The sequence below is a fragment of the Gymnodraco acuticeps genome, unplaced genomic scaffold (genome assembly GCF_902827175.1).
Source record: "Gymnodraco acuticeps unplaced genomic scaffold, fGymAcu1.1, whole genome shotgun sequence".
Lineage (NCBI taxonomy): Eukaryota > Metazoa > Chordata > Actinopteri > Perciformes > Bathydraconidae > Gymnodraco > Gymnodraco acuticeps.
The window spans coordinates 1,244,507-1,266,733 of record NW_022990558.1 but is presented as its reverse complement, the minus strand read 5'-3'; the positions used below and the strand labels follow the sequence as shown (position 1 = coordinate 1,266,733).

The 22,227-nt window shown below is 41.9% G+C and overlaps 2 protein-coding genes and 1 non-coding gene across 3 annotated transcripts; 1 reads left to right on the top strand and 2 right to left on the bottom strand.

Moving 5' to 3' along the window:
- Window positions 1–1,021: 1,021 nt before the first annotated feature.
- On the bottom strand, window positions 1,022–1,440 carry pde6gb (phosphodiesterase 6G, cGMP-specific, rod, gamma, paralog b). The gene is made up of 3 exons (XM_034227573.1): window positions 1,295–1,440; window positions 1,187–1,227; window positions 1,022–1,098 (listed from the first exon to the last, which is right to left on the bottom strand). The coding sequence occupies exons 1-3, from the start codon at window positions 1,438–1,440 to the stop codon at window positions 1,022–1,024; spliced, it is 264 nt and encodes an 87-aa protein (XP_034083464.1).
- A 3,090-nt stretch (window positions 1,441–4,530) lies between these two features.
- On the bottom strand, window positions 4,531–10,307 carry oxld1 (oxidoreductase-like domain containing 1). The gene is made up of 2 exons (XM_034227549.1): window positions 10,099–10,307; window positions 4,531–5,559 (listed from the first exon to the last, which is right to left on the bottom strand). Exons 1-2 carry the CDS (start codon window positions 10,147–10,149, stop codon window positions 5,170–5,172), a joined length of 441 nt encoding a protein of 146 aa, XP_034083440.1. The 5' UTR covers window positions 10,150–10,307; the 3' UTR covers window positions 4,531–5,169.
- A 5,233-nt stretch (window positions 10,308–15,540) lies between these two features.
- On the top strand, window positions 15,541–15,614 carry trnat-agu. Its single transcript has one exon. It is a non-coding gene; the product is annotated as a tRNA-Thr (tRNA).
- Window positions 15,615–22,227: the final 6,613 nt, after the last annotated feature.

The window sequence follows — 22,227 nt, the reverse complement described above, 5'->3', positions numbered from 1 at the left end:
TCCAGAGTCTAAACATGAACAGCATGAAGGATCAGTGATGGAGATGAAATGAGAATGAAAAGAAAAATAGGTAAATGATGGATGAAAGAAGAAATTGCTATTAAAAACAAAAATATAACACACAGGACACAACAGTGTTGTGTGGAAGTATGACAAGAACATAAAACACAAATGTTCATATACATTCATATTATACAAGAATGACATTCAAATAAGAGGGGATTTACAATATAAGTAAACAGAAACACAATCATAAAAGCTGCTGTGTGTTTTTCTTTTATGAGAAAGCTTCTCTAAATGCACCAGAGTCAGACTTACACATATTATGATGGAAGAAAACAAAATGGTATTTTAAGTTTTTGTGATGGTCAAACCAAAGAGACAAAAGGATAGGATTGATTCAAATGATCCAACTTAAAAAGTTACGATCAGAAATGTCAAGCTGGTTCCCAGTCTTTACATAATTCAGGTTTTGAATCTTACATTCTCTACATTGACGGACAAGCCTCTGAGATGGCGAAGGAGGCGTAGAAATCATATGAAGTGGGAATCCAACCTCTTCTTTGTCACGACATTTCAGGTTGCCTTTCTTTCCTAAATGTCCTGTTTTATCTGTGAGCAAAAGATAAGAGGAGAAAGAGAGGAGAAAAGAGACAAGAAGCAAGCGAAGAGAAAGGGATGCGTGTGGCGCAGTGGGTAGTGCGTTGGTGTAGGGATCAGGGGAGCACAGGTTCAAACCCCACTGCAGTCAGCATGTCGTTGTGTCCCTGAGACACTTCACCCCAAATTGCTCCTGTGGGGATTGCCCTCAGTATTGAGTAAGTCGCTTTGGATAAAAGCCTCTAACAAGTAACATGTCATGTAATGGATGCTAAACTTGAGCAATGCATGCTCGTGAGGACAGAGGACAGTTCCGTTTTTGTAGTTGTTTGTTTGGAATAGTTCCATTTGAAGTTAGAAGATGAAGACTGAGGCGGCAGTACGAAGTGTATCGATGCAGCCTGTAATCCTCAGTGGGGGCTCAGATGATGCCGTACTTGGCCAGCTCATTGAGCTCCAGGTGATTGAAGGCCTCCCAGGGACAAATGACGGTAATATCTGCAGAAATAGAAAAAAGATATGGTTATTTACCGGTAAGCCTCTTCATATAATAACTCATACAAAATGCATTTCAAAGTGATCTCACCGGTTCCTAAGCCCTCCATTCCAGGGATATCATCACCAAATCTACAAAGAAAAAACAAGTTACACACCAAAACTGGCCATTATATCTAAGCCTCTGACGAATCCTTACCCTTGGATTCCCTTCTTCGGAGGCTTGCTCTTGAACTGACGGGTCTGCCTCTGTTTGAACTTGGGGGGTCCTTTCCGTGGAGTGGAGGGGCCGCCGGTGACGCGAGTGGCAGACTTTATCTCAGCTTTGGGCACCTCAAGATTCATTTTGAGAAGTTAGGATGCCTCTGTGCAGGCTTTAGAGACACCTTTCTGAAGTATAGTAGTCACAATGATATCTTTTTGTTTTGGAAAGGAGAAAGAAAAAGGTTCAAACAACGAAATATGATATCAGAATCTGAATACTTGAATTATCTCGGGGTACATTGGGTTTAATGACAGTTCCTTTATTTGAGAAGGAAACACAAATAGGCTATTTATTATGTAGATCATTGTTGACTACAAACACCCGGGTGCAATACAAATGATTGTATAAATATAAAAAAGTGAAAGTAAGAATATGCAACAAAAGATACAATACAATAAAATAAATGTATGATATATTTTAAAATAAGAAGTTCTTTAGAAGACACCATTAAAATAATAAAGTATACAAATATTGATAGAATCATAAGGTCAAGTAAAACTACTTTATTGTACTACAATATATTACATTGATATTACAATATATACAATTAGTTCATCATTAAAATCTTGTTAGAATAAGCATGTAGCCTCTCACCTCAGTCTGACAACATTCATCGTCTTACTGATCAGCAAGCAGGATGTATACTCATATTTCCCACTGATTGAATGTGTGAGATGGAATACACCTTGCAGCATGTTCTCTGAGGATGATCCAATGTCCCATAATCCCTGGCTCAAGTTAATAAGTACTCCCCCTTCTCTGTTTCCAAATGTAATCTCGTTAGAGCAAGGACAACACAGCAGACATGCTGAGCACGCTCTGAGGGTCTCAGTGATCTGCTCAATGACACTGACCCTCTCCAACCTGGCTGGATCTTAGTGTGCAGTAGTTTTAGATCAAAACATAGTGAATGTGTAGTCTATAGACTTGATGTGGTTAGTTTGGAAGATAAAACATTATTTTGATGTCCAATGCTTAACAATCCTTAATTGCATTGTTGAGTAACCTGTGACCCAAGTTTTGTATTCATTACATAACTACACCGTAGTTGTGTATATGACATTAAACCTTTTGAATCTTGAATCTTTGAATCAATGCTTTGCATTAGTTTGAAGACTGTAACCAATGCTGTGACCAATTGGAAAAACGTGCAACATCTTTCAGGCATATTGTAATGTATGTTGAAAATACTTTGACAGGAACCCTCAGTACTATGACTGCAGCAGTATCAAAGCAACTGTCAAGCACGATCGCAGGCATTGGATTTCGTCTCAAATTTGTATGACTTTTCTGAGAAACTGATATCCATCCCGTGTGTTGGTACAGCTGCTTGTTTAGACACTATTTGATATTACAGAATATTGTCTTCCGTTGAAGGGAAAAAAGGTGTGATTGTTAAAAGTTTCTTTCTCAAAGTAAGAAAGAAAATGTATCCTCATATGTACGTCAGTATCAAAAGGTTTCAAACATGACTTGGCTCTAATCATTTGGCAAGCTACACCCTCCCTACAGCGCCCCTGACTGATACATCTTCTGCACAAAACGCTTGATAAACAAAGTAAACAAGAATCTGTTTCCTCAATAGATTATGATGATGTCACATTTCCATCTTTTCAGTTACAGTGAGATCATTTCAGGTCAAAACAAAGATTGCAATATCAACAATAACCATTGACCTCAATTCATTTCAAGAATAACAACATCAATCATTCCTCTTTAACTCCCCCAGCTTCTACAATCTCTACATATTCCAATATATTTGTGGTTTTGATGGGGATGAAATAGTGTGTTTACTCACCGGCTGATGGGAGAGGTGATCTGAGCACAGCACTGTGTTGAGGAGCTCTATGCTGGGCTTGCTGTGAGGGCCAGTGGGAGCTTAGGGCCCCTCTTATATGCTGAGCCCACAGAAGATTATGAATGCCCTGAATCCCTGCTCGATGTCAACACTTCGCATGTTTGGGCTTTGGGTGAAAGCAGGTGATGGTGAGGATGTACATTATGTCAAAACTCATTCTTTTGTATGCACAAAAGTGTTATTTAGAAGAAAACATCATTCATTTTGCATTGCATCAAAATGGTTCAATCTGATGGAAAATAGTATTAAGAGCCAGAGCTCTATATTTCCTTAACAGTTCATTTCATTCTGCAATGGCCATGGGATCAACATCTGAGGTCAGTATATGTTTTTCAGAAAGAGATTTTTGTCATTAAAAGTCTGATTACATTTTATTTAGCTGTTTGATCCAAAGTGACTTAAAATAAGTGCAACAAACCGTAAAGATATATTCTTTACAAATAAGCCAAACCATAGTGAATTACCTTCAAATGGGTTAAACTCTTTAGGTGCTATTTTAATTGTAATTGTATTGAATGGCCTCGGCACAAGCCAAACAGGTGGGTTTCAGTTTGCGACGGAAGGTGTCTGGCCTTTCTGCTGTCCTGATATCAATGGAGACCTCGTGCTACCGATTAGGAGCCAAGATTGCAAACAGGTGTGTTTTTGTTGAGAAGTACCTGGGTCCAACTTGCAGTGATACGCTTTAACTCATTTTAAATACCAGGTCCATTTCTCTAAGAGAGCAGGGCACCTCTGTGGATAATTCAGCTCCAAGAAAGAAATGCTGAAGATGGATTTCCAACCAAGAGAAGTCACTGAAGACAGCTCAGTCCCCCAGCCATTGGGCAGTGCTCTGTACATGATGTGTGTGCTGTGTTTCTCCTCCTGTGTAATAAGGACTTACAGAGGGCCGTTACCAGACTTCTGCTGACTAGGTCATGCAGATCAGGGTCAGCATCCCCTCACACACGGAGAGACTGACAGCTGCAGACAGCGGGTGTTTCCACCGCGGCTCACAGAAACACGTCACTCCATCTGAGCGTTTCTTTTCTCATGTGGTCCTCAGGGTATTGATTCTGCTCTTCAAGAAGCCTCCTTTATTCAGCTCATTCTAAGTCATGTATGTATGAAAACATCATTATTTTGTACATAGAGCCACAAATAATAATTGATTAATTGTTTCAATCGCTATTTTGAAAATCAAGTAATTGGTTTGAGTAACTTTTAAAGAAAAAACTATAAAACCTGATCAATGAATTACAATAACAGTGTGTGTACTACGGTCAGTCAGTGACTAAAGCAGTCAAAAGAAAACGAAACAATCTTCATGTCAGCTCACAAAGACAAACATTTATTTAACAAACAATTCTTAAAAATACATTTCAAAATCAAAATAAACTCTTATATATAATGAAGCAAATGATCATTATACACATACAATTATCATTTAAACACTCCAGTTCAAACTTCAAACTAATAATACATAATGTGCATATGTGCTTTATGATGAAAGGAACAATGAATCAATTCACTACAAATTAAAAAAGTTAATATTAAACCAAATACATTTTTGAATGAGGCCAGAAACATTACGATGATCTTTTAACACAGTTTCAAAAACTCACCACTTCAAGCACAATCCTTCCTGGCTCGTTAGTTACGTTGTTAAAACAACATTAAGCAACAATTGTGATTTAAATAGTGGCATTCCTAGTAGTAATAATTGCTTTGTTCTCACTGAAAAGAAAAAAGATCAAATAACGAACAGGTTCGGAAACAACTCCCCAAAGATAGGCAAGCGTGTTTGGAGGAGACACACAGATTGTTGTCGGGAAGGACAGGTGGATTCCTGAAGCCCACAGCTTCTTGTCACATTTGAACCCGGTAGATTTGATGAGTGTGCGTAAAGTTTACAAGATTCTTTGTATGAGTCTCACATTCATGTCGACACTGTGATCAAATATATCCTTCACGTCTTTTTCAAGAGCCTTATCTCCATCTTCAGGTAGGTTTTAAGGTTTTCATCGAGGACGTTTTCCTCAATGGCTGCGAGTGCCAGGTCTCCTCCGTCGTGGTAATACGCCAGCAGCTGCTCGGCGTGTTCGATCCACACACAGTTATGGCAGCCGCTCATGCAGCAGTGGGCGGGGGCCGGCGGGGGGCCCTGGTCAGGGGTCCAGGCAGGTGTGCTGTTGCTGGGCTTTGCTTCAGTGCACTCAGAGGAGGGGTCAGTCAGTGTGGGGGGAGCAGGTGGTCCGGTAGAGAGGCAGCGAGCGGCACCACTGTGTTGTATCCTCCACCGCTGCACAGGGCACTGACAGGGCGGATGTCTCATGTGCATCAGGGAGAGGAAGCACAGCTGAAACACAGTAGAGTAACATGTGATTAGTTATAGTCACATTTTGAAAAGATATTCCATGCAATTATTTCTTCTCTCTGTCAGTATTTTTCGATTCCAAACTATTTTCTTTTAATGATGACATAAGAAAGGAAGGCAATCTTATTATTTTTGCAACATCTTCTGAAAAGCTGCAGAGGTTAGAGAGTTATCAATTAGATGACTGGCAGAAAAGAAATTGCCATAGATTTTGATAAACCTTAATTAAACATTAAAGTTGTTTTTATATTTTTTTTAAAAGAGCAGAACATGCATACATTATCAAATGTAGACTTTTTTTTTGTATCATATTAAAGTGAATGTCTTTGGGTTTTGGAGTGAGAAAACAAGACAATTAGAGACATCTTCTTGGATTTTCAAGAACTGGAATGGACCATTTTCACAATTTTTTCTTAACATTTTATTGTCAAAAACCTCAAATCTAAAGTTAATGTATTCTATTTTTAAGAAGACATGAAATAGGGAAAATAATAAAGGAACTCTTTGTCTATGATGTGTAAATATCTATGTGCAAATGGAATGACACTGAGATAAGAAGGAAAGAGGCAGTTTGATAAAAGGCACAGCTGTGATATCTTCGGTTGGATTTCTTACTTTATGTTTAAGAGAAACCCCCCAGAGGAAGACTCTCAAGTAACAGTGGCATTGTGAAAGTGTCTCTTATAGTTCAGTTTAGGTTTCCATGTCAAAACTGGAAAAATCACAGCTGTTTAGAGAATGTCTCTGGCCCAGGTACACTTAAAAGTAATGCATACTGCTACCAATAGCAACAACATCTATGTTAAATATATGAAACTTAGCAATGTGAATATATTCATCTAATATGTTCCCCTTTACTGTGTGTTCTCTCTGTCCTTAATATCATGCACTGATGATTTCATTTGAGTAATGTAATAATGAAAGACATTGTGCATTTAAGCAACAAAAATGGACTACATATTTTTCATCTGAACACTAACAGCCTGAGACACAAACTGGCTGAACTCAGGCAGCTATTCATGAACGGTAAGGCAAGCATATTATGCTTTTCTGAGACCAAATTGGACAATTCCATTACAGATTCAGAGATTGAAATTGAAGATTATCTTGTAGTGAGAAGGGACAGGAACGTGAATGGAGGTGGTGTCTGCATGTACATACATAAAGACACCAATTTCAAAAACCGTACTGACCTGCATCATGAAAATATTGAATCTGTGTGGGTTGAAATTCTTTTTGACAATGCTAAATCTGTAATAGTCGGGACAATCTATAGACCACCGGAACAGAGTGACTTTTATGATACATTAGATGGGTGTTTGGCTGATGTGGGGGATATAGAGACAATTATTATTGGAGACTGGAACACGGATATGCACCGTAAAGACACGTCCGTCTTCAAGTCCTTCAGTAGGATTTGTGATCTGCACGGCTTCAGCCAGCTAATCACCCAACCCACCCGGGTATGTGAAACAACACAAACTACCATTGATCTCATTCTGACCTCTGACAAGTCCAGGATCTCCAGTAAAGGGGTTATAGCATGCGGTTTAAGTGATCATTATATGATATTCTGTACCCGCAAAAAGCTAAAACAAAGGGCCGGCTGTCACAAAACAGTCATATCTAGAGACCTCAAAAACTACTCTAGCGAGGCCTTTAACCTAGAACTGGAGAGCCTGGACTGGTCAGATGAGCTCAGTGGTACACAAGTTGAAGAAACATGGCTTGCTTTCAAAAACAAATTCTCTGTAATACTCAATGATTTGGCCCCCCTAAGAACAACCAGGGTAAAAAATCGCGCTGAGCCGTGGATGCACTCCGGCATACTGACCGCCATGAAAACCAGAGACAAAAAATGCTCTGAGTTTCATAAAAGTCAGTCAATGCTTTCCAAAAGCACGAGCAGTGAACTCCAGGCCCACGTGACTGAACTCAAAACTCAAAATTGAAAGAAACAGACTAAGAAATGACGTAAGCTCCATGATCAAAACTGCCAAAAAGAATTTCATCAATGTCAAAACTGAGGAAAACAAAAATAAACCCCGTGAACTTTGGAAATTACTCAATAACCAGCTTGGCTGCAGTAAAAAACTCAAAACGAGATTTTCTAACTTAAACATAAAGACAGATAACAGGCTCATCACAGACAAACTGGATGTGGCCAAGTACTTGAACATTTTTTTCACAAACATAGCCACAACTCTTGTAAATAAATTACCCTCCCACTCAGGGCTTTTTGGAGTCGATCACATCATGACCTACTACAAAAACCTAGGGGTACGCAAAGATGATTTCAGTCTAGCAAGGGTAACAACAGCAGAGGTACTCATTAAACTGAGCGCCCTCCAACCTAACAAGGCCACTGGTCACGACAATATCCCCTCCAAATTCCTCAGAGACACAGCAACCGCCATCTCACCAGTCATAGCTCACATAATTAACCTCTCCATAAAACAGGGAAAAGTACCCAAAGACTTCAAAATTGCAAGAGTAACCCCCCTGCACAAAAAGGGCAGCAAATTGGACCCAGGCAACTACCGCCCTGTTTCTATACTTACCTCCATCCCGAAAGTCATGGAAAAAATAGTATATGAACAGGTCGAAAAGTACCTCGCGGAAAAGAAACTAATCTATGAATTTCAATCTGGCTTTAGAACATCCCACTCCACTGACACATGCCTTCTTTATTTGAGCGACCACATCTAACAAGAGGTGGACGAGGGCAAGTACTGCGGCATGGTGATGCTGGACCTACAAAAGGCTTTCGACACTGTCAATCACCCCATTCTGATTGACAAGCTAAAAGCAATTGGTTTTGATAAACTATCGGTGAGCTGGATGCAATCCTACCTGGAGGGGAGAGAACAGATGGTGGAGGTAAACGGTACTCTGTCCCCCCCCCTCCCAGTGAGCTGTGGTGTTCCACAAGGAAGCATATTAGGTCCGTTACTGTTCCTAATTTATGTAAATGACATGTCATCAGCATGTGACTGCAACTTGTTCCTGTTCGCGGACGACTCAGCCCTGCTGGTCTCTGACAGGAACAGGTTGCAGGTTGAAAAAACCCTCAGCTCCGAGCTCGGCAGAATCTGCACCTGGCTCGCCGATAATAAATTATCATTACACCTGGGTAAAACAGAGTCCATTCTCTTCGGTTCGAAACATAATCTCAGCAAATCCGACGACTTCTCAGTTGCAGTGGGCGACATTATTGTCACAAGTAAGAAGGAAATTACATACCTAGGATCTATTCTTGAGGCAAACCTCTCCTGTGACAAAATGGCATCCAATGTAATAAAACAAGTCAATCAAAGAACTAGATTCCTATACCGGATCTCCTCTCTGGTAAACAAAAACACCCTGAAGACTCTGGCAGGAGCACTCATTCAAGGGTACTATGACTATGCTTGCACGTCATGGTACCATAGCACCTCCAAGGCGCTAAAAATAAAACTTCAAACATCGCAAAATAAACTGGTCAGACTACTGCTTGACCTTTCATCTAGAACCCACCTCACCTCTGCCCACTTTGACAACCTAGGATGGCTTAGAGTAGACGACAGAGTACAGCTACTTGCAATGGGCCTGGTCTACTAAGATCCACTACACCTCTATGGTACCCATGTACATGTCAAAATTATTCCCAAAGGTCAAGGAATACCATGATCATAACACCAGAGGGAGCTCCACAAATCATGTGAAACCCAGATTTGGCACAAAAAAGGGGGAATACACGTTTCGCAATTATGCCACATCAAGGTGGAACGCTCTTCCCACAACTGTAAAGGAAAGTAAAACTATACTTACCTTCAAAACCTCTCTTAAAGAGCACCTTCGGGGGAGAGCATTGCAAAACTGGCCCCGGTAATGGTACAAATCTCAACCTGTCGTTCAATGGACAGCTTCCCCCCCCCCCCATCTATGTATATACTCGCATTTTAGACTCTGTTACTAACTGTATATCTGTAGACTTGGTATGTCTTAAATGTCCGGTTAGGATGTATTAGAACGAAATCTAAAATGAAAATTGTAAATAAGCAATCTGTATGTAAAAAACCACCTGTATGTAAATTGTAAATAAGCCATCTGTATGTCAAATATGTCTTATATGTCTTAAATGATATGATGAATTGGAAATGGGGGACCCTGATGTAAACAAGACGAAAGTCTTTCTCTGGTCTGCATCCCCTTAACAATTGTATGTTTTGAGCTGTACTGTACTGTACCCAATATACAAGCTGTTAATAAACTTTTCAATCAATCAATCAATCAATCAATCAATCAAAGCACAAGGTGTACACATTGTTGTAGTGAATAACTGCAGAGCTTGGGACACATTTAAACGTAATTAAAGGCACTATCCATTATTAAACGGTAGAAATAATATGGTGTATTTTATGCATATAAATACAAAGTGGTGTAAAAAAGGAAAGGTTAGGTTAAAGTCAGCCTGTCATATCTGCTAGAAATAGAAATACCGTTAACGTTAGCTTCTTTAACATTAGCTTAGCTACCAACCTTTCTCAAAGACTCCAATGACCTCGCGGCATTTACACGCAAACACAGCATTGTCGCAGAAAATACGACGCTTGGTTACATGTGGGTATACTTCATTTTCTCTGAGCTGTGGTATTTGTGGTATATTGATATTTGCTCCCTCCTGAGTGTGTTATCCATAGCATTAGCTGCCTGGCAAGCTAGTTGCGTCACTTCAAATTGGGATGAACCATGACCTATGTGTGTGGTTGTAAACAAAATCGTTGATTGGCCAACTGAAAATAATATGACCAATCAGATAGCACGCTTCTCAAGATTTAAACCAATGGAAAACGAGAAGTAGTTTCTGGGCGGTTCCCAGAAGACTATCTGCATTTCCAATCTCTGTCCAGCAGGTGTCATTGTTTCATCGGTATGTCCCATGTAAAGATCCAAAAGAGAAGTGGTAATCTTACAAAAAAGCCCATAAACCGTAAATAATAGGGAAGAGAGAAACCCCACACAAATTAAAAGACCATAAAAACACATGTATGTATATATTTATGCTTATTATATCTTAGACTGCACTGTAACTTTTATCCATGTACTTTTTTCTTTTAATGTTTATTTTATTAGCTTTTCTTTTTAATGACTGATTTTAAATGCCATTTTCTTAATCTCTTTCATTTTTTGTAAAGCACTTTGAATTGCCTTGTGTTGAAAAGTGCTATATAAATAAACTTGCCTTGCCTTGCCTTGCCTTATTACATAATAACATTATCTGTAAGTGAGGTTTTGTTTGTGGTTTGAAGTCTCTCTAACTTAGGTTCATGTATATTGTTGCCATGCAAGCACACTTTAATTGCACTGAACAAAACCTTTTGCAGCTGAGAGATGTCATCAGTTGCTGTGACAGAGAAACCCTGCTCAGATCTACGACATGATGTCGGCCTATCTGTTATGTGTTAACATTGACTTTTAAAGATGTTTTTGTTCTGTGTCAAAGGGCCTATGTATTGTATTGCCTCGTCACAATGATCTGTTCTTTTATTCAATTACTAACAAAGAGAAGAGATGTAATGTCACTTCTCATTTGCAATGTTTTGCCAAGTCATGAATCTGATTAATTTAGATTCGCAACTTAGATTTGACTCTAACACAACAACAAGTCATCTACTATTTAGTTTGTTTAATTATATTTACTTAACATCATCTCAGTTCCTAAATAATACAATAATAATGTCGTAAAAAAACGTGACAGCTAATTCAGTTGTAATTTACCTGCAACATACAATCACAAGCAGGAGGTGAAGATGTGGCAGACAGCAGACAGACAACAGGTGACACCTCGGATTATCACATGTGAATGTAAAGACTCTGCTGTAGTCAACAAAAAGCAGACGGTAGCATGCAAAACATTCAGCTAGGAATTACAAATTACTCTGCAGTACACTTTTCAAAAAGCATTTATTATTTGTTAAAATATCTCATAACTGTTACTCCGAGGACAATCAAAATGATGCGGTCAATGCTCAGGAATTTAGAAACAAGACTTTCTTTTGATTTACAAACAATGACTTGGTCCCACTTCAAGTAGAGGCAAACAGTGTTGTGATTGGTCAACCGCTTAGAGATGTCCCGTCCCTTAGCCTATCACGTACGGTGTGTTGGAGCGCTAGCCAATAGAAGCGTGAGTGTTACGTAGTGATGTCACTTTGTCAGGGAAGTAAACAAAGGAGTCCAATGGAGGCGTTTCAGCGATGTTTCCTCTGGAGGGAACACAGGGATTTGAGCCTTTGCACAAACACATATAACACACTACAGGAAAGGGAAATAATAAGGCCACTTTTATAAAAGGAACTGAATACTTATTTCAACTCCGAAGGAAACTGATGTGTTTGTGTATTTTGGGTATAATGTAATCAGAAGCCATCTGTAAAGAGCATTAGAGCCATAGTAAATCAGATGTTCTCTGTGAAACGGCTCCTTTATGCTCATAAGCCAGAGTAAACCCTCTTTGATGTCGTCTTTCTTTGTGTGTGCAGTGATTCTGTCTCATACCCTGGATATTTCTTAACTATTTGACCCATTCGCTGATGCATGAGGAGGTGTGTCGCTTGTGTGTGTGTTTAGTATATGAAAGAGATGGATTGAGAGTCCCCACAGACTTCAATGTTTGCAAGCTACGTCCATGGTAACGTGCAGTGGAAACATGGCAGCTGCTCGGCCTGGCATGAGATACCAGGTGTGTGGTGGGGCATGTTATCTCACCAGAGGCCCACAATGTCACTTTATCCCAATGGGAGCTTCTGCCTCGCATTTACGCTTCATACAAACTCATATTTATGCAAAGAAATAAAAGCAACCACAATAAAAGCAAGCCCTGCACGGTAGCTGAGTGAATAAAGGGCAGAATGAACAAAGACATTCGTTTTAATAGCTGCAAGGATACAGGATTAGTGTTATGATAATGGTTTTATCTCTATCATAATAGATTCCATTCCACAGAGGGTTTTGTTATCATGAGGCGTGCCTGTTGGTTCATACTTTACTCTGTATGTAAGAAGGACAGAATAGATGTCATCTACTCATAGGGTGACATCATACTGTGGATATAATACAACTGTACAGGTGTATCAGTCCATTGAAAGATACCCAGCTGATGATGTATAGTGTTTACAGTGACATCAATTAACATGAATGAACAGATTGTGAAAAAGTGAATCAACTAGCAAACAATGAACAATTCTAATTTGGGTTAACAGAAGCTATTTTCTATTCCTTTCTTTTCTGAGAAGTGCCTGCTTTAAGGGATCGCAATTTCACAGATTAACGGCCCGTCCACACAGCGGCGTGCGTTGAAGCTTCCAACGCTTCTGCCCATTCACTTTGAATGGGGTGACGTCACTTTTAGCCGAACTGCATCGTGGGAAGTGACGCGGAGCGTCGCTGGCGTGACTCGCTGCAAAAGTTGAGCAATGTTCAACTTTTGACGCCTCGGTAGAGGCGTCAGCCAATCGAATCATATGCCAGTCCAAGCTCTAGCCAATCAAACCGCTGCTTGTGTGTCAGGGGCGGGAGATTAATGTGATTGGTTGTTGATCGAGTGTCAGACACGCCCGCCGGCAAGCGTCAACGCACGCCGCTGTGTGGACGGGCCGTAACGGAGCCTACACACGGCGGCGTGCGTTGCCGCTTCAACGCTTCTGCCCATTCACTTTGAATGGGGTGACGTCACGATTCGCCGAACTGCATTGTGGGAGCAAAGCGTAGCTTCTCTCGCGGTGCTCGCTGCAAAAGTAGAGCAATGTTCTACTTTTGCCGCCTCGACGGAGGCGTCAGCCAATCAAATCCCGCGTATGCAAATCTGACATTACAAGCGCTAGCCAATCAAACCGCGTGTATGTTGGGAGAGCCAGACCGCAGTTATTTCCCATGTCAAAAAATGGAGGAGAAAATGACCGTGGCGGTACTATATGACCAGTCCCTCTTTACATACAGGGATACAAACCGGAGGAGCCAGGCATGGGGGGAGGTGGCAGAGACAGTGGGTGAAACTGGTAGGTTTTCGCCTGTTTGGGGAGTTTATATCCAGTGTACTTCGTTTGAATGGACAGCTAGCAAGCATAGACAGTATATTTAGCCAGCATGGATGTAGCATGAATGCTTTGCTTTGTATGTCCGGGGCGGGACATTCATGTGATTGGTTGTTGGTCGCGTTGTTCGTAAAAAATCCCCAAGCTTCAGACACGCCCACCGCCAAGCGGTAACGCACGCCGCCGTGTGTAGGGGCCGTAATCTGTAATGTCAGATTTGCATACGCGGGATTTGATTGGCTGACGCCTCCGTCGAGGCGGCAAAAGTAGAACATTGCTCTACTTTTGCAGCGAGCACCGCGAGAGAAGCTACGCTTTGCTCCCACAATGCAGTTCGGCGAATCGTGACGTCACCCCATTCAAAGTGAATGGGCAGAAGCGTTGAAGCGGCAACGCACGCCGCCGTGTGTAGGCTCCGTAAGGGTATATAAAAAACAATAGGCTGAAAAATGCTTAGACACTAAAAACTACGGAAATTAATTCTTTAGGTTTGTCACTTTAAGAGACACCTTTAACATTACTGTCATTTGATCCCTTTAATATAAACACAAAATAATATTTAGTGCAGCTTTAAGTAACAACAATTATATATTTTATTTAAAGCGTTTTTATTTCAAACAAAGCATTTCACATACAAGGTGGATCAAACTGAAAGTTTGTATAATGACATGGAAACCTGTTGACACAATACATTAATTTAAAGTCCTATTTTCACATTTGAATGCATATACCATTGGGGAAGAGCAAGTCATTATTATACATAAGAAGCAAGCCTGTAACCTGAATAGGAAAATACAATTACTTTTTATACTACCACAATACTACTGAGAGGAGAGAAGCAAACCTTCATAATAAATATACAAGCTAAATCATAATAAATATTGTTTTTAAAGTATGTGCTCACCTAACTTAAGTGTTTGAATCTAGTGTCTCATAAGATGTCTTTTTTTTTGTTAAAATGTTTACTGTGGTCCTTCTACATCTCTGAGGGCTTCATATCTGAAACCAGTTTTTTGTTATAAAATCAGATCCTGATTGTCCATGCCTTCCTGTTCCCTTTCGCCTTTTTCCAAATAAAATGTATTCACGATTAATTGTAATGTATCTTTACACTGTAGTAATACTCCTTTCGTAAAAACAAAAAAACACTTTGTCTAATACTGATTTTCATTTAATCTATGTACAAGGATTGAACATAACACGATGACAGGCCACAAAAATAAAAAAATCACATTGTATGAAAAAGGCTTTCCATTCCGGTAACATATATGACTTGATATAGGTCACAGTTAAGATCTCTCAGAGCTTGGTATCAGATTGTGTAGGTCAGCTCACCGAAACTTTTAAGTATGTCAGGTATGTGAGCAGTGAGGAGGCTGAGGGGGTTTGTTTTCTGCAAGACCACCACGGCTTTCCTCACAAACAGCCCACCCCCAACCTGACCACCCCCGCTGCTGGATTAAGTTTCTCTCAACGCTGTTTCCCTTGGAAATCCTGGAGCCCTGTTCTACCTCCGGCTGCCGTTTCCTAAAGGCTTGCAGATTGAAGGAAATAAAGATTAAATCTGGCACATGACTCATACTTAAAGAAAATAAACTCAAGGGAGGGAAACTATTTTTGATACAGTTAACAACATTTCACACGACCCAGTTGTCTCCCAAAGTGCAGCCTGTGGACTCCCATGGGTTTTCAGGGAATTCCCTGAGGACTTGTAAAGATACGTCAACACATACTTTATTTTATTAGTAGTACTTGGCAAAAAGATAATTTTGTATTTGTAAACATGGCTTTTTTCCGTATTTGGGTGATCATGTGGTTCTTTATTAAGCACCGGCGTGGGGATTACATTTCAATGTATATAATAACAACTACCACGGGTGCCCACTACGGTGCTGTGGCTTAGTTGGTTAAAGCGCCTGTCTAGTAAACAGGAGATCCTGAGTTCGAATCTCAGCAGCGCCTTTTCTTTAAGTGCAAAATAGTTTATTTTAAAATGTAAACGAGTAAAGTGTGGGGATAATTTACCGGAATATTTGCGTGAATCTAAGCATTAGCGATCTATTACAGTCTATCTTTAGGTTTCTGAATATGTAGCTCAAACAGATAAGCCATAAAACACTGTATACACAGTTGATGATTTCTGCATCACCATCCAGGTCAAAGTTTGTTTTACAAAGATATCTTGGTTTATACAAAAAGTTATACAAAAATTGCCATCAGCCTCAATGCACTTTTTTGTGCCAAGTGACACATTGTTAGCATGCTAACCATACATGCTAACCCTCGACTCCACCCGAAAGTGTTTATGATTGTGTAAGAATGACAGCGGTTGAGATTAATCATTGTGTGCAAATAATATGTTTAAGCGAGTATATATCATGACGTTAAGCTGCATTAATTGTATAAGTGAACACTGTGTAAAGTTTACGTCCATTATCCATGCTGCTTCGTCCTGTGTCCGGTCCAGTGTGTTCTGCCTAAAGGTCCTCGGGGGAAACAAACACTGACCAAAGGTTCCGGGACGAACCAAGTGGCGAGATAGGCGTAGGGGTTTCTGTTTTAGTTGGGAATGTATTTATATTTATTATGGTCAGTTATAATGTGGGTTTTGGGGTAAATTAACAGATGGCTATAAACCACTATTCATGCATGCACATAATATTATAGATATTCGTTATAACCATTATGATGACATGTGTATTTATTATAAATTACCTGTGAATGGTTTCTCCCAATAAGATCCAGCCAGTCTTCAGTCGGAGGGAAAGTGGTGAACACCTACATGCTGGCTGTCTGTTCTCTTGTGGTGTTTGCAATTCTACCTCCTCTCGTGGTCGATTCTTTTCCTGAAAATCCAACCGCTCACAGAGGGATACTTGATATGTAAAAAAAAACCCAGTCTGACATAAACAACACAACTTTTTTCAAGCTGCAGGCATTCTGCATGAGGGATTAGTTATATAATCCGTTTAAAACCCTGTGTGCACAAAAGGCCTGGCAGTATTTCCAACTATTTGTATATGGCAAATATTTCCCAGGAAAGCAACCTGGGAAAAGATTATCTGTACTTTATGACCCTGAAATAGTTTTATTTATTTAGGATAAGAGAGGTTGAGTTTTTGAAAAATAGTTAAACAGTGGCCGACAGTACAAACGCGTAACTGTAAATGGCTGGAAGATTAAAGGTGGGGTAGGTAATTCACTTCAGAAACACTTTTTGTTATATTCCATTCTTAACATCCCGATAGGTATGAATATATTAAATGCTTTGACAATAAATACATAAAAAAAGGTCATCTGTGGAAGCCGTAGCGCTATAAAAAGCACGACCAATCAATTTAGCCGACCCGGCTAAAATAACTGGATGGTTTACCTGCCTGTCAGCCTTCCATCTCGTGCACAAACTTATCTCGTGCGCGTTTGTGTGTGTTGGAGGAGGGGCTCTGTAATGCTGCGTTCACACCGGACGCAATGCGATGTTAGGGGGCGGCGCGATTACATGTAAAGTTAATGCAGAGACGCGGACAGAAGCGAATTCGCTCCGACGGCGAGCATGATGTGGTTGATGCGAATTCCGAGGCGCGATTGAGGCGATTGAAGGGGGCCGCGACAAACGCTCAAGTTAAAAATGTTCAACTCGAGCGTCATATTCGCGTGACGCGATCTCGCAGTAGCCAATCAGCGGTGAGGATCTCAGCCTGCCGTCACTGACGTTCAACCAGAAAACATCAGCCGTTAGCTGTTAGCAGACAGAGATCACAGCTCATATCTGTTCAGAAACTGGGCAAAAGTTAAACAAGTACAAACCACAGACTGTCTGTGTCATGGCAAATACAGTCGCTGGTTTATTTATGTATGTAGGCCGTTGTTGTGAGCAGGGGCGTCGCCTGGACCTGAAAACATTCGGGGCTTAGTCCACAGTGGCGGCACTACAGTCAAATTTTCTACTGCAAGACTACCCACACGCACATACACAATTGCGCCATCTGGTGTCACAAACGTGTGCCTGCATTAGCTTTGTTACGGCAATGGATTGTGGGAGATTCTCATAGCACGTGAGGATCTCTTGAGCAGATTACAAAACAGCAGTTGAGAACACACTGAAAAGTTACAGAAGTAACGAGAAAGCACATGAGGTCTATGACAAGACCAAGGCCCTGTGCAATGACCTTGATATTCCCGAAACTGTGACACAGAGGAAGAAGCGTAGAACCATGGAAGACTTTGTAGTCGAGGCATCATGTGGAGCAATGTAAAACATTAAACAAATAAACTGGTGTACAAAACTCACATACCTGCATTTCAATGGACAGCATAAAAGGACACGTGAGCTGGGTTCTGTTGCTCAGATTAGCTATTGATGATCACGTTGATAAATCATATAAAACAAATAGCCAATCACACAAAAAACATGTTGCTGTGACTGTGAGCATTAAACAATTAACATTAAACTAAACAAACACAACAGTACATTATTGTCCTTATAAAATAAAAACATACATTTTGTCCACCGAGATAATACAGGCACCTTACCCTCAAGTGCACCAAGTCAATTGTTTCTTTCTGCAGGTATTTGTGCAGGCCCTGAGTGGTTGAGAGCAGTGTCTGGAACATGACAGCATGTAGATGGTACTGAATGTTCAAAGCTTGCTTTCCAGTCCCTTTGCTAGAGGGGCTGAAAGGCTCCCTAAAGTCTTGATCAAAGCAGGGAGGTTTTTGACATGCCCAGCGAACAAGTTGTTTGTCCCCTACCTCTAGCTGTTTCTGAAATGTTTGCAATCTCTGATGGTGGACAAGAGATGTGGAGAAGAAAGAGTAGAGACACTCCAGTAGATCAACGCAGGTATGTGAGTTTTGTACACCAGTTATACATTGCTTGTGAAAAATATACTACCACCATACAATCACTGATGTTTTGTTGTTGACTGGACACTTATTTTGTAAAAGAGATAGCATGTTTTTTTATTTAGCCTTTATTTATACAGGTGTAGATCTCATTGAGACACAAGGTGTCATTTTCAAGAGAGACCTGTTCAGTGGTAACACTACCACACAAAGTTACAGACAGACAGGACACTAAACACAGAGGCAACACTAAAATACAACACCGTAAAAAAAGAAGTCATTGAAATCCATATACAGTCAGATATAGCAGGTGCAAACACCCACAGATGATTTTTCCAGCTTTTTAAAAATGAGTTTAAAATCCGTGATGGGTATCAAAGTGGTCAGCTTAAGTTCCTGCTGAAGTGTGTTCCAGGTCGAGGGGGCAGAGTACGATATGGCTTTTTTCCCAAGCACCGTGCGTACTGAAGGGACGGACAGAGTGATGTCATTTTGAGATCGTAGTCTATAGCTGTACTGTTTGTGTGATATGTAAGTGGATATGTAGAGGGGCAGCAGTCCAAGCATAGCGGGGTATAGATGAGTTTGTACCAGTGCAGTGATCTGCGCATTGATAATGATGTCCAGTTGACTAAAGCGTACAGCGTGCAATGGTGTGTGAGGGGTTTACAGTTGGTTATGAACCTCAGAGCCCCATGTTAAACAGCGCAGCAGATGAAGGGAGTCAGCTGAGGCGTTCATGTACACAACATCCCCGTAGTCCAAGAGCGGCAAAAATGTGGCAGCTACAAGCCATTTCCTCGCACTTGTGGAGAAGCAGGCCTTATTTCAAGTGAGGATCTCTTAAGCAATGCAGCTCACGTGTCCATCTATGCTGTCCATTGAAATGCAGGAAAGTAATCACCAGCTCTGAGTGGTCTGTTGCCGAGGGGACACTACACCGGAGTTACATAAGCAGAGATAAAGTGCTATTTTGGGGGGAACTCACATCCTCTGGGGTCCCCCAGGAAGATTTTTTTTAAATGTTGAAGTTAAAAGCATCAATCTTGTGCACTTTGAGAGCAACATTAAGAGATATGGATACATCTCTCAACACCCATATGTAAAAAAAAAATCAAAGAATCAGAATCAGAAACAGGTTTATTATTTAAAAACACTTCATTTTCCAATTAAATCATAAACTATGTCAAATTATTAGAAGTTGTTAGTAATCAGATTAAACAGAAAAAAGGGATGGAAGGAGGAAATAATAATTCGATAGTTACGTATGTAACTACGGTTCTATGAATACTGGATGACCGCCAGAGGCGGTGCTTTAGCACTGGATATCTTCCGTCTCGCGCATGCGTAGGTCGAATATTTATATCAACAAAGTCACGTGTGACCTCGTATGACCCCGGAAGGCATAAGTTCCGGTGTTGTCAACGAGTTCAGTCCTATGGAATCTTCTCGCGGAAACACGAGATTCCGAGTGACCAAGAAACTCTGGCGGTCATCCAGTATTCATAGAACCGTAGTTACATACGTAACTATCGTTCTATTTCATCCTTACTGACCGCCAGAGGCGGTGCTTTAGCACTGGATGACCTATACCAACAGAGTCACGAGGAAGTCTGAATACTCCCCCTGCTATAAGGATGGCCTAGACTGACTCTGCAGGAGGACCACACCCAGCGGGTGAGGGGCGGCAACATTCACCCTGTAGTATCTGGCGAATGTGCTCTGGGATGCCCATGTGGCCGCAGCACATATGTCCTTGCACCTTAGGGAGGAATGATGTGTTCGGCCATAAGGTGACACCTGAGCCATCTGAGTTCCACCTCAGACACGAGCTGTTCACGGACAAGGCCTGAAGCTCGCTTACACGCTTTGCTGAGGTGATGGCAAGAAGGAAAGCAGTCTTAGCTGAGAGCCACTCCAGTTCTGCCTGTAACAAAGGTTCAACAGGAGGCGAGCATAGGGCATCCAGCACCAAGGGCAGGTCCCATGTAGGGGCCCTTGGGATATTCGGGGGGGCGAAGCCTCAGAGCTCCCCCTTAAAAAGAGGGATACCAACCTAATGGCTCCCACTGTGCTGTTGTCAGCCCTTGTGTGTTGAGCTGATATAGCAGCCACATACACCCTGACGGTGGCGGGACACCGGCCGTCGTCCAGGAGGGACTGCAGGAACTCAAGGGTCGTAGGCACCGAGCAATATACTGGGTCCTCATTTCGCCCTTGGCACCAGTCAAAAAAACAAAACAGTTTCCACCTGTTTTCGTACTGCCTACGAGTAGATGGTGCCCTGGCATTTGAGAATAGTCTTCCTGACAGACTCTATGCAGTCGCTCAGCAGTGGGTCGGGCCCTCCAGTGGCCAGACCCACAGCTGGAGGCGGCAGGGGTCGGGGTGCCACATCCGACCCTCCAACTGAGACAAGAGGTCCTTCCTGTTGGGGAGACGCCAAGGCGTCCCACAGCAGAGTCTGTGCAGCAGATGGACAGGCCCGCACCTAGCTGGGTTAAACAAGGAAGTTTAACAGGACAGCCTAGCCAGGCGGCTCCTGCTAGAATCAAGCAACACGCCTACCAGGAGCGGGGGCGAGAACACTGCCTTCACTGGTTGAGTTGATAACGAATTCCAGATGCAGCGTAACCGGGAGCGGGTGCAAGAACACAGCCTCCACTAGCTACCTGCTGAACGTAAAGAGTAGAGCAATGCTCCTACACGCCGAACACAGAGAGGGATGTAAATATCCTACACCACGTTACCAGCAGAGAGAGCGGGAGCGAGCACTGCATTCACCTAGGTGGATTAGATAAGGACATTTAACAGGGCAGTTTAGCCAGGCAGCTGCTGCTAGAATGAAGCAGCGCTGCTAGAATGAAGCAGCGCGTCTACCAGGAGCGGGGGCGAGAACATGAAAATGGAGGAACACCGCGCTCACTGGTTGAGTTAATAACGAATGCCAGATGCAACGTAGGCGGGAGCGGGGTGCGACAACACAGCCTTCACCAGCTACCTGCTGAACGGAAAGAGTAGAGCAACGCTCCTACTCGCCGAACACAGAGAGGGATGTTCTACACCCATGTTACCAGCAGAGGGAGCGGGAGCGAGAGCACTGCCTTGACCTAGCTGGAAAAAAAAAGAAGTTTCAGCAGGACAGCCTATCCAGTCGGCTGCTGCTAGAATAAAGCATCACGTCTACCAGGAGTGGGGGCGAGAACACTGCTTTCGCTGGTTGAGTGACTGTGTCCAGAGCCACCCCAATGAAGGTTAGGCTCTGAGAGGGGTTCAGACAACTCTTCTCCATGTTCACCATGAGGCCTAGCCGGGCGACATAAGAGAGAAGGAGAGCCGTGTCCTGGATCGTCTGTAACCGGGATGGTGCACAGATTAACCAGTTGTCTAAAGAGAGGGAGAGTCCGAATGAAACACCCTGAACTGGAAATGACGGCCTCTGAAGGCAAAGCGAAGAAACTGCCTGTGATGAGGCACAATAGGCACATGAAAATAAGCGTCCTTCAAGTCGACGGACGTGAACCATTCCCCCCTGGCCACGGTACGAAGAACGTCCGCTGTGCTCAGCACATGGAAAGGTAAAATCTTTAGGAACTTGTTGAGTCCCCTCAGATCGAGGATTGGGCGAAGTCCACCGCCTTTCTTCCTTACCAGGAAGTAGGTCGAGTAGAAGGGGTCCACAGGCTCGATTGCACCCTTGGCAAGGAGGACTGACAGCTCCTGGTTTAGG